The sequence below is a fragment of the Clupea harengus genome, chromosome 13 (assembly GCF_900700415.2).
Source record: "Clupea harengus chromosome 13, Ch_v2.0.2, whole genome shotgun sequence".
Lineage (NCBI taxonomy): Eukaryota > Metazoa > Chordata > Actinopteri > Clupeiformes > Clupeidae > Clupea > Clupea harengus.
In genome coordinates, this window is record NC_045164.1 from 3,966,988 (window position 1) to 3,985,550 (window position 18,563).

At 42.0% G+C, this 18,563-nt stretch overlaps 1 protein-coding gene across 7 annotated transcripts in view; it reads right to left on the reverse strand.

The window, feature by feature from the left end:
• The window catches only part of khdrbs2 (KH domain containing, RNA binding, signal transduction associated 2), a 67,666-nt gene that overhangs the window by 17,310 nt on the left and 31,793 nt on the right, over positions 1 to 18,563 (reverse strand). For all 7 annotated transcript variants that reach the window (XM_031578848.2, XM_031578850.2, XM_042709515.1 and 4 more), the window contains exons 4-6: positions 14,232 to 14,378; positions 7,941 to 8,068; positions 6,085 to 6,286 (exon numbers count right to left, since the gene is read on the reverse strand). In XM_031578848.2, coding sequence (XP_031434708.1) covers positions 6,085 to 6,286; positions 7,941 to 8,068; positions 14,232 to 14,378 — 477 coding nt within the window. The remainder of the gene's footprint in view (positions 1 to 6,084; positions 6,287 to 7,940; positions 8,069 to 14,231; positions 14,379 to 18,563) is intronic.

The window sequence follows — 18,563 nt, forward strand, 5'->3', positions numbered from 1 at the left end:
GGTGTAATTAGGACGGCAAGCGTCCGAAAGCCCTCAATACGGTGCTTCATTATCAACTGACAACCACGGACTCCCATGACAGGGACTGGTCTGCGCGCGCTGCTCCCCACAGACAAGACAAAGAGGGGAAGAAAACAGGGAGTTGCAGGCGGCTTTTGTCTGTGCCTGTATTCTGTGTGGCGAGTAGAGAGACAAGGCTTTAGCTTTGTGTTATCAGAGTCGTCCTAGTCCACACGCCGCAGAATGAGTCTTTCTGGCCCTGCGTCAATACTAAGCGTTCTGTTGAGTTGAATCAAAAGGCTCGGCAGTCAGTTGCTTGTCCAACTGGCTTATGTAGGCTTTCAGAATTTGCAGGCAGTGTACTGTAAATATGTATGGACAGGTGTGTACTTCCCTCAGGCAGTGTACAGGAAACATGTATAGACAGGTGTGTACTTCCAAACCCGAAGGGAAAAGGTGCAGCAAACAAGATTCAGACGAAAGATAGCAACACACTGTGCAAGATAAGATGCTATTTATGAAGTATGACATTTCCTCCACCTGGTTCCTATCTTGGACGAGTCGAATCATGCTTCATAAACAGGAGTCCGGGTTCAGAAATACGCCAGTAAAACAGATACAGCTCATAGATACATTTAAAATGCGGTAAAATGTGGAAAATTCTGCACCTCCTGTCCTACTGTTGGTTCAGTATCCTTAAAGAGCAAACAAGGTGAAATTGCTTTGCAGTGGTGGCAGGTGTCTAATGTCGCAGGGGTGACAGGTGCGGATGGCACCTCTCACTCACAGAGTTAATATGCAGTGGGTGCCTCTATGCCAAGCTGAATCAAACCAACATGCTTGAGGAAAAAAAAAAAAAACACTCAATCCCACACATGTATTTGGGTGTTTCCTGCAATTAAAGCTTACCCTTTACTCAATGGATAAGGACCACTTCAATGTTTTTAAATAGAGGCCACTTTCTGTACTGACTCCATTTAATGAGCACTGTTAACAAAACAAAGGTTACGACCCAATATGTTTTTGTTTTTTTTGCATGGCAATGCTGTAAATCAATACATGAATTAATGCAGTGTGGCTGTAACCCATAGCATGAACTATGTACTGTAGCATTGTTTACATTTTCATATGTATGAGATGTAAAGTGGTGGTTAAAGTGAGGGAAATAGATTTTCCACAGAGAAAGGATATGCTTGATTTAGCTCAGCTATAACACAAACATGTTTTTTTAAACCATATCACAATGGAATTAAGCCCATAAGTTTCCCTCCTTCCTCATTTGAAGAATTAGGAGAAATTTGATATCTAAGCAAAGGAAGCGAGAAGAAACTCCATTTAATTTCTTTTCAACTGTATTTGTCATGCAACTTCAAACTCTAGGTAAAACTGAAAATCAAAAGTCAGCTCTTGTATTTTCAGAATCAATTTAATAATAATATTCAGCTTACTGTCACACTGGTATAATGGAAGACTGAAAATTGCTAACGTTTCTCATTCTCACTGCTCAGGGAAAAAAAGTGACTACAATTCACAAAACCTTGAGAGCAAGACACGAAGGTTTGGCCCTTGGGTATTCAATCGTTCTCCGTGTGTATGAAATTATTAAACAATCTACTTGAGGTGTGTGTCGTACATCTGTTTTATTAAAGAGTGTAGTTCTGCATGGAGAATTCCATTTCCATAATTAGTTCAGCTCAGAAATGTCAACTCAGCGATGTAACCAAGCCTATTGTTCAAATGCAATTACTGCGCCCCTGCGGAAGACTCAGGTGAACCTGTAGTGCTCCTTAAAACCGTGGCTGTCTTCAATGGGATCATGTTTCATGTGAAGAGCTCACGCGGGCGAATGGTGCGGTTCAGTGTCATATCGATGTCTGATGGGAGACTCAAGGGGTCTTTTTTTTCCCCCCACACGTGTTGCGTAATGATTTTCAGCGGGCACACCACTCAACTCCTCCGGAGGAATCTGAGAGTGATGAGGAGAAATGAGCTAAACATCTCAACGTGTGACCTTTCGCTTCCTGCACTCAGCACATTCTGATTCTCCTCATTATCTAATCACGTTGTCATGAGCAAAGCTGCATAGGCATAACACTATCATTTGGACAGAAACATATGACTGCATGAGGGAGTGAATGCTGTAGTAGTGTGGCACAGATTTTGATAATCCCCTCTTGTGAACCTGCTCTCCATGTGCATGGTCTGAAGTACGGTATTTAACAGCGTATGCTGCATTGAGAGTAGAGTAGCCTGCATATCCAGGGCCCATTTATTAACATTTGTCCAGGCATCTCATTAATCTTTGTCACACCGATCACAGTCTCTGTCTCTGAATCGGTCTTTTTATGCCTGCCTTCATGCAGTGTTTCTTGACTAAAGCATTTCTGAATAGAGGATCCAATTAACATACTGCGATGGCCTTCCTAAGAAAATACCCTTTGTGCAAAAACACACAGACACCGAATAAGGATTTAGGATCAAGGACACGGTAATGCCCTTGTGTAAACACTGTGCAAGGCCAGTTGGTTCAGTTGCTGAGCTAGCATTACCCATTGTTTCCTCTGAGCATTTTAATGCTCACATCAGAGCACATTTCAGAAACAAATCCCTATGAGACACAGCTATCACAACCTACTTCCTTCGCGGAACAGTGGTGTTGGCTGGCAACGAGAAACAAGAAATATCTCCAATTAGTTGATACCCTTCAAAAACAAAACATATAGATAAAAGAGGAGTAATTATAATAATAATGATACATGGTTTATATCTAATTGGCTGTCAGCTAGATGTCTTAAGGCATGATAGTGACTCTCATAGGCATGGATGGCGCAGAGATTGGTGTCCTTGAATAGACCAACCAGGAAAGCCTCGCTGGCCTCCTGAAGAGCCATGACAGCAGAGGCCTGGAAGCACAGATCAGTCTTGAAGTCCTGAGCGATAGCAGCTTGGCTACCAGTACCTGGGGCGCTTTTGTGGGAAGCTTTGGTAGTGAGCTGCAGCTGAGTGCAGCTTCCTTTGTCACCAGTAGATTTACGAGCAGTCTGCTTGGTTCTTGCCATTGTTAATACTCTTCCTTGAGAATCTTCAGAAGTATAGAAAACAGGCAGTTAACTAGAAAGGTAGCCTAGCCGAGGGTTAGCTCTTGAGCCCAGTGGAGTAGAGTAGCATACTGGTCTCAGGCCTCAGGTATTACGTTAGGTAGTCGAACTAATGATTGGCTTATTATATTATTAAGGCGGAGAAAAAAAAGTACTGAAAACAATGGCTATATACAGCGATTAAACTTAACTTAACTATGAAATAAAACAAAATGTACATTCAATTTTTAATATGGTAAAGAAAATGTAAAATAAAAAACATGCCAGACAGAGCGGCATTAAACTTGCCAGCGGTCACAAAGAGTGCACAGGAGTGCACAGGCGAGTGAGAAGTGAAGAGGGTTTGAAGAACGAGAAGTGAGCGCCGCGGAGAGAGAGAGAGTGAGAGTGAGAGAAGGAATGCACTGGAGGAGGAGATGAGGAAAGAAAGCCTGGCTCAGCCGCTGTGATCTGCATGAGAGCTGTAATTAACTGGATTCCGGCGTGTCACTTCACCCAAACAAAAGCAAGAGAACAATGCCATCAAACCAATATGTTTATTCATATGTGCCGGGGCGGGCCGTGAGGGAACCGTCAGAGGGAGTGAGAAAATCACCACGGAGACGCAGAGGATGGTGAGGAGAGTGAGAGAGAAAGCGTCTCAAATGGGAAATCACACACATGAGATAACAATGCTAGTGTCTGGAATGAGACTGGAGCTTTGGACAGATACAAGAAAAAGAAAAAAAAACTACTGAAATGTTGGCACTGAGGTCACGCTAACGTCTTATGCTGGGTTTTGATCTGAGCTAAATTTGGGCACAGTGTGATGGCCAAAGCTAAAGCCAAAAGGAATTGGTTGAACAAGACGGGTTGGACAAGTGGGAGAGGTGTCAAAAAAAGAACGGCGCCCTCTATAGGGATGTACTGTGACTCCTTGGTACTCTGTCACTGTCTTTAATCCTGCTTGTCCATTCTTCTCTACTGTATGTTATACATAGCTTATTTTCTTTCTCTTCTCACTCAGTACATTAGGCACTGCCATTATGAATCAATACTTTGCCCTAACAGGTGCAATTATGGCCATTGCCATCGTATCAATTTTAGACGGTGAACTGACAACTTGACATAGTCTATCAATCAAAACGAGGCCCCTCAGGACCTTCCTGTTACAAGATTAGAGTGCTTATTGGCTCTCCGTATACAGTACACAAACTACATTCATTTGAAAGCTCTCAGATATCAGAGGTCCCCTGCTGATTTTCGCTATGTTGGATGGAATGTATTGAATTACGGTTACACTGCGCTGGTTGAAGAATGAATAGGAACACCTCAGAAAGGCAGGATTGTGGAGGTATGAATGCGTAGTGAATGATATTAAAGAGATCTTGACGCAGCTCATTGTAATGAGGTATGTGATGCTGTGAGTCTCTTCTCAGTTGAGCGAAGCGCACTGTGAACATTCACACAGGAGTTTGGAAAAATAAGGTGAGCAGAGAGGGGCGGCGTGTGTGTGTGTGTGTGTGTGTGTGTGTGTGTGTGTGTGTAAGTGTGTGTGTGCGTGTGTGTGTGTGTGTGTGTGTGTGTGTGTGTGTGTGTGTGTGTGTGTGTGTGTGTGTGTGTGTGTGTGCAGCGCAGGAGGAAATGGCAGAGTGAGATTTGTGATGACATAAAAAGAGAAAAGGGTGATGGGGAAAAAAGGTGAGTGTGCTGGGCAAACTCTTAGTTCCTTAATCCCTGTGGTATGTGTCTCCCTGCTCCTGAGCCCCAATTACAGGGGAGAAAAATGTCCGGCCTTTTTGGCCACTCCAGAAATACACAAAGGTTCTCAATCAAAACTCAATTCTGTTTTGGTAATGAGACCCACACTTTTCACATTTCCCAGATCTGCAGTTGCCAGCATACTCACACACTCACTCACACACACACACACACACACACACACACACACACACACACACACACACACACACACACACACACACACATACACACATACACACACACACACACACACACACACACACACACACACTCTACCTCTCTTCTCTCTCTCACTCTCTCTCCTTCTCTCCCACATATTCTCTCTCTCATTCTCGCATACATGCACACTGAAGCATTTTGCATAGTGCAAAAATCTCTGTGGAAATGGACTCTGGCAATGTAGCTTTTTTCATTAGGTTGGAATTTTATGTTCACCTTGCTCAGTTTCTGTGGAACGACCTTGTGCTCCCCAGAGATCAGAAGCCTGATATGTCACCCGTTTTACCCTCTCTGTACCATCCAGACAGACACTATTTGTAGAAGAACAGTCAAATGGCGGGGGTATCATGTTCTGTGTGGTCAATTTTTGTTGGACAACTAAACTGCTTTCAATTTCCCTGAATTCCAGTTGCATAAATTCAAACTATTATTATTTTTATAATTGTATTATATATTATTATATTTACCAGATGACTGGGCCACACACACGCACACATATATATATATATATATGTATAAATATATTTTTTTTAAACCACAAAGCTTTAGTGAAATGCCTGACGTGGAGTACACAGCTACATCAGCTCTGTTTCATTCTATTAACCTCTGGCAAATAAAAAGGCTGTTCTGGGGGGATTTTACCACAAGCTTCAGCAGATCTTAGCTCAGCTTCAGCAGATTTTCCTGTCATACACCAAAACCAGACTGAAACCTCCGGTGAAGAACATCAAAGGTGCTTTCCTCTACTTTGTCAGTGAAAAGAACACCCAGTGATATTTTCCCTTGCATCGCTCTGACGTGTTTTCATGCAGCTTGCCTCACAGAAGTCGGGCTGGATAAGGGGAGTGACAAAAAACATGCACATCTGAAGACCAGCCACCACAAAAAATCAAGCTAACTGGGGAGAAGTAAAAAAAAGAACACAACGCCCAATGTCAAGTCTAAACTATGTTCCCGAACTCAAGACAGCACGTAGGCGCCAAAGCGACTGCACACAGAGGAGGATAGGGGGGGGTTGACTTACGTAGTCGTCGTAGGACTCGTGTGTGGTTTGGAGGAGGGAGGCCCTGTATCCTGGCGTTGCCGAGATGACCCCCCGAGCCCTCGGGGTGGGGGCCCCTCTGGCTAGTGTGGCCACTGGGAGGGAGGTGCGTGTGGTCACTGCCCCTCTCGGAGCGACTGCTCCTCGGCCTGGAGGTGGAGGGGGGGCTGCACCTCCTCGACCCCTGCGGATGGAGATGAGGAACACTGTTTACCATCACCATCATGTTTAAATGCAATCTATACAATCATATCTACACCTAGATTTGATCTAAACCTATGTCTTTTTTCTGTTCTAGTATTATCAGTCGTAAAGGATAAATGAGCCCAGGGAAGCTTTGACTGAAACAGTTGGTCTTTCTGTTTCGGTCAAAGAAGCCAGACAGTAGATGAATCATACATTTCAAATACATATCTGCCACTGCATTAATGACTGGCCTTCTGCATTGCTTGTACAAGGCTCTATCAACTCAAGATCGTCCAAAAGCTAATATTACTGACCTACAGAGACTCACATGAGGATAAATGAAAACTGCAAAGAGTGAATGATTCTTGTGATTCACACATCTACAAAATGCGAATATATTCTCATGTGAAGGCTGTCATAATTTGTGATAGATGGTGTGAGAGTAGTGATTACATAGGCGAACCTGAGAGTTCAGCGCAGTCATTTGAAAAGTGCTAACTTCCTTTGGGGATAGAGTTCCTCTGCTTTAATAACTGAAGCCAGGGCTATTACAAAGGATGGGGGGCTCTGTGGCTCATCTCCTTGGTTTTAACAACCTACATCTGGAAGGACTCCAGGTTTTTTAGCAAGGAAATATGACAAAAGGCAGGCTAAAAAACGATGAAACATTGTCATCTGGCAGATGCCCGTGCCTGTTTAAGTCGATTATATTCTCGAAAATAAATAGACACTCCGGCGTGGGAGTTATGGCCACATTAAGCGTGCATATTTTTTCAGGGTCATTTACAGTAATCACTTCTCTTCGCAACATAAGGAGGGAGTTTAGAGGGATGGGCGAGGCGCAGGTTTGGAAAAATTGGCAGCCTCAGACACGGGGAAGGAGCTTCTCAGGCAAGCCTGCAGAGACAATCATCAGAGACACTGCCGACATGGCAGCAGCAAAGTGTATGAAATATAAATTATAGAACATCGGCGTGTTGGAGATATATATAAAAAAAAGCATCAATTATACATGCAATGTGCACCGTATGTTTTATAAAGAAGATTCAGAAAATGTGAGGGTAGAAAAAACAGTGGAGATACAAGGGATAAAAGCATTACTTTCACTACTTTGTGCATACATGATGCTGCTTTTACCCATGAAATGACTTCCAAGAATTGTAGGTTGATAATGATCGCGAGGATCTCTGGACTTTAGATATAGCATTAACATTAAAGGCAGATTTGCTGTAGCTTGTGGGCTAGTCTTAAAAGGATGGCTGAGTCAGGCAGTTGCACTGAAATGCCTTTGGTGGTAAAACTGCCTGATCCAATTCCCCTGTCAGTGTTCGGTCCATTGCAATATGTTGAACCTACAGACATGGCATTAAAACCTTATGTAAATTGCAGCTCAGGCTTGACTTTATTCACGGTACGTTGATGCCAGATTGAATCAGTTCTTTGAGTCAAAATTGCATTTGGTAATTATATTTTGAGCCTCTGTGTCCTGGACGGGGGGGGGGGGGGGGGGATTAGAACCTATGAATCATGTTTGACATGTCCATAGTCCAGAAGTCCATACTCCAAAATCTAAGATCAAAATGAGACTAGTCCCTCACACATGCAGCTAGAGTGTGTCAGCAAAAGCACTTTCTGAGGAGTCAAACATCTACCTCGTGGTTGCCGTTGCCGCCAGCCGCAGACCACGCCCCCGTGTGGCCCTCCCCCTGCCGGAGTCTTCTGATCCGTTCAGGTAGGAGAGTTCACGCAGCTGCTCTTGTCTGATCTCATCATTGTAGTCCTGTGGGTGACACACACACACACACACACACACACAGAGAGAGAGAGCGAGAGAGAGAGAGAGAGTGAGAGAGAGAGCATACATCACGTTAAATGAAAGGCGAGATTTGTCTTCCTCCCCCACCAGATGTTCGCTGTGGCTACGTGGACACTAAACTGGAGCGCTCAGATCAAACCCACTCCAATGAAAACATGCTGTGTGGAAAAGGAAGGTACTCTGGAGAGAGCCGTATGGGCACACTGTAAACGTCTAGCTTCATTCACAGCAGCCATCAAAGGCCAACGTGGGCATGGCGCCTTTACACTCTGCTGCACAGCTGCTGAAAATGGAAACAGACATGTACTCATCACTCACATACAAAAACATGCACACACTTTCTCTCACTTTCTCTCCCTCTCTCTCTCCATCTCTCTCTCTCTCTCTCTCTCTCTCTCCATCTCTCTCAGTCACTCACACACACATGCTGTGGTGCACTGGCACACATCACACACTGATCAGAGAACATACAAGAGCATGCCATTTAATAAAACGTTATTTAATTGTATTTCTTGAAAGACACATTCAGTCCTCGCCGAATAAATATAACTACGCACCATGAGAGGAATAATGGACCCTTACAGTTAGCACACCAAACAGTAACAGTATTATCAGTCTCCTATCGGCTCACAGAGATGATCGGGTGACTCTAACAGCATATTTGATTGCCACTCTCTTAAGGCACAGTGTGTCTTCCTGTGTTTGCATCGTTTCTTTGGCCGTTTTGATTGAACATGACAGGCCAGCAAAAACACAGGGGTGTTTACAAAGAGAATCGCTTTTATTTTATTATCTTGTCAGAGAGGCGCGGGCAGATAAACCGCTCTCATTTACACCTGCTACTTATTCACCGCCAGTGTTGTAGAAAGGGGTGATATATACTGTATGGGCGATGACTCAGGTGGGGGAAGAGGGGGCTACCCTGAGCCAAGGGTGATACTGGCACGCAGCTAGATTAAACATTTTAGAGTTTTAGATTAAGTTTGCTCAATCTATCTTTTCTAAGTCTATGCTGTCTGACCACATGCAAGCATGCACGTGTGTGCGCGCACACACACACGCACACACACACGCACACACACACCACTATGAATGGTCAATTGCAAGAGAAATATTCAGTGGTATTAATTAGTTTATACCTTTGTGATTGTTCTGTTCTAACAATGTGTTGCTTAATTTGTCAGAATACCCTGAATAACCACAGGCTGTGAAATGTCACCTCTACCTCTGCAGTTGGCACACATAAACTCACAAACTCAAACTCGTGCTGAACATGCTCCCCTGTTAACTCTTATCTACAAATGTCCGACTAACACGAGGAGGTTGTTTATTAGAAGTGAAGCATTCAATCAGAATAGTCTGTGTAAAGCAAAATGAGAGAAAATTACAGTTTATTCAACTCTACTTTGGGGGAGATGTCTGAACTCGTCCAAGTGCAATCATGTTCATATTTGGACACAATGGCACTGTGAATGACTTAGAGTGCCATAATATGATAGTGCTGTCTGACCTTGCCTACAGTCACAGGATGATTGGTTCTGATTGGCTGATATTTCATGCTGAATAGGCCCTGATGGATCCATTATTGAAGACGAAATACAGCCAGGCTTATTAGGATGTGAAGTGTCTACAGGACTGAAATGACTTTATACATTCAGTCCATAGGTAAATATGTGAGAAAGCGACATGATTGAAGTAATGTATAAACCTCTGGACTCAGTATAAAGGGCAAAGTTGGGTGTGTGCGGGCATTTCATTTCAAAGAGAGAGAGAGAGAGAGAGCAGAAAGATCATAGTTTGAAATGCTTTAAAATGCTCTAAAATCTCTGTCTATCTGCTTCAGAGCTGGGCAGAGCTGCAGAATAAAGAGACACGTGTGGAGATCTCTGTTGCAGCATATACTGTACTTATAGAGTGGGGGTGCCACAGTGCCCTGGGCATTTCCAATCAGCAAATTGCTTGCAGGCTGAGAGAGGCCCTCTGGCGTGGTTTAAAGCAAGTCAAGCACATGTTTATGACTTCAGCCACAGGGCACTAATTCAGCACGCTGTCCAACCATAGCTTAGATTAATAGTGCTTTCAGTTATTTTGAATTAGCATCACTTCGGCACCTTTTGGCACATGAAAGGCTTTCAGTAGACGCCATGTGTACTCCTCACTGTGTTGGAGCATGTTGAAACTGTGAGTGGTGAACTGCCATTACGAGCGTATTGTTTTTTGATCATATTGTTCTTCTTGTGCAAAAAGTAATTTGTGCCTTCATCCTCATGTCATTGTGAGGTGCTGTTTCATTAATCTATTTTTACTTCATGTTTCCCCAATCTGATAGTGAGATGTATATGAGGGTTTACAATTGCAGCCATTCATTAAGTTGTGTCACTTTCCACATTCTTTTTCCCTATACTGAGCATCTCGTAAGTGGGCAATGACTCGTGAACTCGGCACTATCCTGCCGTATCAGCATCTATACTGCAACCAATTACAGAGAAAATGTCTGGTCGTGGTAATTGCGAATGAGGTTAATCATTTTGGAGCTAATCAAGCAATTACCCCCACGTGCAAACCGTTTCTCACCCCTGACAGTACATGAGAGGTTGTCAATGAAAATGAGCTTGTAAATGATATGTTGTGTTTTGGCTTACAATTGTTTATTGATAAGTAAACTTCCAGGATGGCTCTATTGTAATGTGCTACTACGGGGTGACCTCATGTACTAAGTTGATGCCAGAAACACACTGTCATACCTACCTGAAGGCTTTAAAAAGTAAAATGGCTTAAGTGCCTGGCTATGAAAATATGCACTGATATATAGCTGAAGCAAAGAACACCAGGTCTTTGGGTTCACTTCTGAGTAAGTGTGGAAACCAACTGCAGAAATGAATTTCTTCATTTTTGTCTAGTGGCTATTAACTATAAAATACACAGGTAAGTGTAACATAACACACACTCACTCTCTTACAATGAGAAGAATATTACAGTCTATTGAGTCATTTGTGCCTGCACATACCATTCATCTGGCTTAAGCATGGTCTTCAGTGACCACTTCTCTTACTAGTAATGTATGACTAAGAACCACTAAAACCTAAAATAGCAGAAATGTATGTGAAGTAATATGGAAAAATATATGTACTTCATTAGATTGAAGAGCCTAAAACCAGACACATTGTGATAATGTCACAGTGTTAGACCCATTGTCATAGTGCTATACCCATTGTCATAGTGTTAGTTTTAGACACATTGTCATAGTTTCATTGTGTTATATACACATAGACATAGTGTTAGTGTTAGACCCATTGTCATGATGTCACAGTGTTAGACCCACTGTCATAGTTTTATAATGTTAGACCCATTGCCATAGAGTCATAGTGTTAAGGCCAACGTCCACTGGCGGCGACGTTCGGCAGTGAGTCATGGAATGCACCTAATGTTCTGAAACATCCATTAATGGTGTTACCGTCAAAACAGTGAAAACAAAGTGTTTCAGTGCAAATTCAATTTACAAAGGCTAGATCAATATTACTACACCATGAAGTCATCATCTTTATTAGCTGTCTACTTGCTATAAGCTGGGTATGGCCAGAGCCATGGTAAGGTTAGTTTGTTTACTAGTGGCAATGAAAGGAAAGAAAAGTCATGCTTTGAACCCACAGTGCCATAGAGGTTGGCTCAAATTGTTAAACCACGGTAAAAATGCATGGATTTAATTGAAAACCAAGCCATTTCAATGGACCTGACACCGCCTTCTAAACTTTGGTGTCAATGAACGACAGACGCCACTAGTGGACGTTGCCCCGTTTAAAAGAACTTGGTTCTAAAATCAGGCGTCTCTTGATGCGTGTCAGATGCCGCTAATGGGCGTTGGCCTTTAGACCCACTGGATTAGTGTGTACACATAGTGGATCTGTGGTGACTTTGTGGACATAGTGGATAGTGGATGTGTTGATCAGCGACTTTGTTCAACACATCCAAATTACTGTTTTACCATACATTAAAAAGACCGAATCCCAACATGGCGTGTAGGCACTCTCTCTCTATCTCTATGTCTCATCTCTCACCTACACACAGACAGACTTGACAGACTTTAATGTGATGCATGTATGGGTCATCACATTAAATACCGACTTACAGGCTGACTTTTAAGCAGTATGAACAGAATTTAAACAACCAGGGAAAATACTTTTTCAAGTCTAAAGTCTTATGACACAAACACCACAAATCCAAGCGTGCCTCCCTGTACTCTTCTCCTGTGTGTAGTGTACATAATTGTTAAGACTACCACTTCAGCACAGAATAGTGTGCTGTGTACAATGATAGCATCCAACAAACACACAGCCGGCGTTGCCTAAGCTGCTTTTTAAAAATGTGTTTTATCCTCTTTACACGATGTTGTTCTAATTCATATCACTGAATGAGACTCTTCCTCTCAACACCAGGCTGGTTGACTCAGGGGTAGAAGCAAACTTTTCCAGTGTATGAATTAAGGCAGCTCTGCACCATTATGATATGATACAATATTACTCGTTCTGTCTCTGTGCTTCTATGATTTAGGCTAACTGGTTCTATATCTAGCAAACAAAACCATGGCCCTATGAAAAACAGCGTGGCTCGAGTCCAATGTAGCTGAAGCTTTGCCACTGGCGTCAGTCAACGACCGAGAACACTGTTGGCCAAGGAGCTAGTCTGGCACGTCCTACGAACCGGCCACCAAAGCCTAATGTGTGTATCATAATAAATAGTGTTCCTTTGGCCAATCATAGTGTTGCATTATTACTGTGACACATTGTGACAATAAGAGCCCGGACTGTGAAACAACTCAGACTATGTAAAGCAGGCCAGATAATACAGCTGAACAGACACAGTGTCAGCAAAGTCAGCCATACCGCACACTGAAAAGCAGAGACCATTTTCGGAGCTTTCGGATACTTTGCATCCAGCTTTGATGTTGAGCATCAGGACATAAGTCTTCGAGACCCCCCCACACACACACACACACCCACTCCATCACCTCCCCGCCTTTCTCCATGTCCATTTGTATGATTTCTGGACTATCAACCCAAACAAAACAGAAACATTACACACTGCTGTGACTCCGCCACATCTGCTGATGATGCACACCAACACACACAACACCCACTGGCAGGTGATGTTGCCCCTCGGGGTAAAATGTGTGTGTGTGTGTGTGTGTGTGTGTGTGTGTGTGTGTGTGTGTGTGTGTGTGTATGAGTGTGTCTGAGTGTGCGTGTGAGGGAGAGAGGGGTAAAACTCTTGCTGCAAGGAAACTAGCATGGTAACGTCTCTGAATGGTTTCACCTGAGGGGGTAGGCTGACTTGTTGAAAAGAGCTATTAATATTTACACTATTATATGGCTTAGCAGGGATATACAGTACGCGCATTAATTACTGCTAAACACTCTAGGCTTAGAGGCACTTTGGCCTGCGAGTGCTTTATTTATTTATTTATTTATCTATCTAGTTTGGCACTAATTAGGTTTGGAATACATTAAACTCCTTGTTAGCAAGATGGATGGAACAAATGCAGAGCAAAGCACATTTTTCAAGTTTATACATATTCAAGACCTCTTGTCATCTATGGTTAGAGAGAAACATTACAAATCGAGTAAAATGCGTTTTTTTTTTTTTTAAATAAGGGTTTCTGATGGGTTTTCTGTACGCTAATTATGTTTTTCAGCTCACAATCATCGATACCTAAGAACCATAGGTTTCATATCTCACCTTACCTAACCTTAGCTTAAAAAAAGTAAAGAAAATTATTAAAAATCTCTAAGAAATTACATTTGGTTGAAAAATGAAAAGGGTTTGAAATTGAAAAAAGTACATTTGATTCAGGAGACATATTTGAGACATACAGTGGCATTTGTGGCAGACCTCTGACATCCAGATTGTTCTGTTAAATATAGTGGAGAATATGGAGACTGCTTACTACTTACTCTTCAGGAGGTTATCAGTCCTTTTAAGTAAGATTTAATCCTACTCTTAACCTTCTAAACTCTTGTGCAAATTGGTCCTGGATAGAGTGGTTAATCAGTGCAGAGGTGTAAAATCCATCTACATGTACGACCGCCAATTACCCTCCAGGAATGGCTGTAAATGAAATGGACGAACTTACCGGCACCAGAAATTTCTTAATCTCCTCCAAGGCATGGCTCATCCGGGAATAGGCCTCTCCGGGAGGGGCGAAGACTTCAATTAAAACATGGAGATCATTACTCAAATGGGCGTACTTGGCCTCACCACTTTTCCTCAGCTCTTCCTCCTGTGAACAAGAAACGGATTATGGATGAGCAAAACCAACACACAAACCGTGAGGGTAAAGATGGTAGTAAAAGTAAATGAGTATATCGGTATAGTATATAAGTATATCAGAGCAGGGTGCTACAACAGTAGCAGGATAGCCATTGATTCACGCTGCAGTAGTCAAGTAGAATTTAAAGATACACTTGACACTTACTGAAAGTGAACCAAGTGGTGTCTTCAATGCAACCCACTGTCACTTCAATAAAAAGACAAATACTTTCCCCCTACTTACGCCTGTGGAGATTCATTGTTAACTGAACAATGGTGCTTTTCCATGTTTGTCTGAGTAAAATAATAATTTGTTGTATGCTGTTGAATCAAACAGCATGTACGCAAAATATAATAAAGACCACTGTCCTTTGCGTTTAACAAGTATCATAAAGACTATTGTCCTGTGCGTTTAACAAGTTACAATGTATCACCAGGAAATCTGCCCCAGACACACAGTAAAGAGAAACAACTTGGCAGGAGTTAAACAAATAGGACATGTAAGAATAGTTAGACTTAATAGAATTTGGGGCTAGGAATCTTTTATTCCCTCCTCTCCTCGTCTCTACTGAGAGCCCAGAAACAATGAGCAATGGCAAAGAAATCTGTTTGCAGCTACCGCTGTCCAAGTATCACCTCTGGCAATTGAATCCCAAGCTGGCGGAGGGATTCAGGGCCAGGGTCAAACGGGCCTGGTTCCCAAGGTGTCGTAGCCTCAGTGCCTAACACACAGCACGTGGGCAAAGTGTCCTCTTTTGTCATTGCGTGAGAGTATTATGTTTCTGCATGCTGCTCACAGAGTGCAATCATAACATAATCAGCCATGTCACATGGTGCTCTTTCAAAAAGAGACTCAGACTGTTGCATAATATTTTTGTCTAAATGGGTTCTGTCTCTTCCTTTCTTTCTGTCTCTAGCATACAAATAATAGACTATTAAATTGTACTATCAAACATTTTCCTTCATTTTTTTCTGTCAAAAGCAGCAATCTGGTACAAAAGACAATGTCTTAAAAAACTTTGACAAAAAATAAGACATTACACAGTAATTCCCAGGACATTATCATGTGCAAATCAAGTACAATCCAGATGGTCATCGGATAAGGGTGGTCAACCTGTGCCAAGGAACTGTCTCCTGTTCTGACCTTCTAACTTTAAATCCGCCAGGAATACCTTAGTACCCATTCTCCAGAAAACAACCTATCATCATACTGATGTCCAAGACAACATCCCTCTGATGTTGACACGTCAAAATGACTTCAGATGACATTTCTGGAGAAACTGATGTATTCAAACCACAACTGTTGTGTCGAGTATTTTTATTATCTGTATATTCTGTTTATTAGTTTTTGTACTTTTAAACACGTGGCTTGGGTAACTTCATCTTCTATGTCTTCTCTTTTTTACGTTGTATAATGCTCTTGTAAAGCACTTAGTCACTAATGGCTGTGAAAAGCGCTATATAAATACATTTTACTTACTTACTTAACAACTGGGCCCCAACATGTTTGCCAAAAAGGCCAAATTGGACACATCTCCTCTAGTCCCTGCGAAGACATGTGGAGTCTCCGGCCTGCTTAGCCAGAGTCCTTTTTTATTGATTACAGTTTCACTGTCAACATGATCCACTGTGATGAGAGGATCAAGACACTCCACAAATGGCATGCCTGAGTACACAGATACTAGGAGAAGACTTCTGAGGACACATCTGTCACTGACTTCTGAGGACACATCTGTCACTGTGGCGGACACCTGGGGCAGACTATGACATCAGCCACCACTGTCATAAGAGTAGCCCAAATCTGTCTTTCTAGACTCTTTACATGAAGTATATTGTCGTTCTTCAAAACAAAATATTACAATCACACTTCCATACTAATACTCCTAAACTAATACGATTTTTCTCTTGAATGTTGCATAATGGTAACTGTGACTGAGATATCAGCATACTAAATGCTCATGGACAATGTTGGTAGGCCTGTTCATCAAATTCATCTTTGAGATCTCTGTATTTTGAGTCATTCATTAGGAAACATTATCAATAATGCTTAGCATTATTTTGGGACATGTATGGCTTATATACAGCCCAACATGATTACATTATGAATTACTATGGATGGGCTAGTATTTAATGTATTCATATTTACATTTAGTCATTTAGTAGACTTTTATCCAAAGCAACGTACAAAGGTGAGAACAATCAAGCTACGAGCAATAGAGACCTAGTGTAACAATAAATACTACTTTACATAAGAAATAAAAAAGTGCAGGAATGTAACTACTGTAAGTGCGAGTTAAGTACTAGTTAGAGGATACAGCATTAGAGGAAGGATAAGGAGAGGTAGAGGAAGGAAGAGGAAGCATTTATAAGAAGCATTTATATCTTTAAATTCACCTCTTTCTAAGTCTTTTTGTGTCCTCTGCCTCCTTTGGGTGTTAAGAGGGTTAATATGTAAAACAGTAAATGGATGGTATATGTGTACATCCTCCAAATGAAGCTGCATCATCATCTGAGGTCATATCACCACTTTAACACCTCATCACTCAAATGCAAAGTGGCTTGTATGTTTTCCTCACTCGAACATCTGTGCCCATTTCTTAGAGGTCTGATGAATAATTAAGCGAGAAAGCACTGGAGACTGTGGTATACTGTAAATATTCAATGCCTTGAGGTGTTGCCGGAAACCTGACAAATAGATTGCCTTCAACATCTGCATGAAGTTGTTCAATGAACAACTGAACCTGTTCAATGAAAGGACCATAGAATATTTTGAGTATACAATGAAAATATATCACAGTCCTTGAGTTCATTGTTACTTTCTATAACACCGGTGCCAGCAATCAACAGAATATACCCATAATTATGACCAAAACCTGTCAACCCGTTCTGGGCAAGACACAGATACAGAGGTAAGGATAATCTTAAAATTGGTACAATAACAATTGAATGCAGAGAAGGGGGTTATGGGAAATATAGCCTTGCAAATCTTAATGCATTACAATGGACCAATCCAATCACCCGTATCATTAGGGCCAGTAACTCTGCTATGGACCATCGGCTCTTCATCTCCAACCTTACACACCGGGGCACAGACAACTACATTTTAATGTCTCTAAAAAGGGACCTATTCCCTCCCCCCCAAAAATCCTATTACACTGACTAAACACCCACTTAAATTAATGGATAAACTGTCGAGGATGGGTCAGAGCTTTTAGGGCCTTGAACACTGGACAGCATAATCAGTTTTGAATAATATTTCCTGAACATCAATTAAATGTCTGTCAGAGCACTCCATATAGCCCCCACCAGTTACAGACTACACAATGTGCATTAGAACGCCTGCATTAGTGGCTTTCATTATAGAAAACATTCACGTATGTACAGTAATTGAGGGAATGTATGTATGTAGGCTATGTGTGGCAATATACACATATTTCACACATATGATACGTTTAGAATGTGAGTCGTGTGGTCCTTTTCTCCACTGAGAGTGTGGTTTACTTCAACTCATAATGCGCAGAAATGGAGGAAAGTGAGGAACCTATGTGTTTACCTAACCTTTACCTAATCTGAGTCTTCAGGCTTCTCTTTGGTGTGTTTTGAGTGCAGACGATCACCCACTGACTGACACCCACTGACTGACACCCACGACTGTTCTTCAATAAACTGGAACTAACCCCATGCTGTCCTCGTGCCAGATCATCATTACCTACCAGTCACACTCCGGTTCTGGCAGTGCTTTGATGTAGCACACAATTTCATCAAAACAATCAATTCAAGACATAAAGTGTAAAACTCATGTTTTGCATGTGCAGTGGCTCACCAACACTCCCTTAATGCTATGTAACTGAATGTTTATAATAAATATTTTGTGGACAATTACAAGGGGCATTAGTCAAGCACGGCAGGGCTTTATAAGCATGTAATAACTGTTTATAAAGGCACTTTTAGATACATAATGGATACATACTTTACATGCAGTCTCATCACTTCTTCACTTGGGAAAATGTGGTAGAGGTAACAGGTGCAAACATCACAGAAGCTCTCTCCCACAAGACATCCATAATATTGACTTTCTCCCTACCTTTACATCCTGCCTTAAGACACACCTCTCCAAACTATATTCCGTCTGATTCTAACCCTTTTTATATACAAA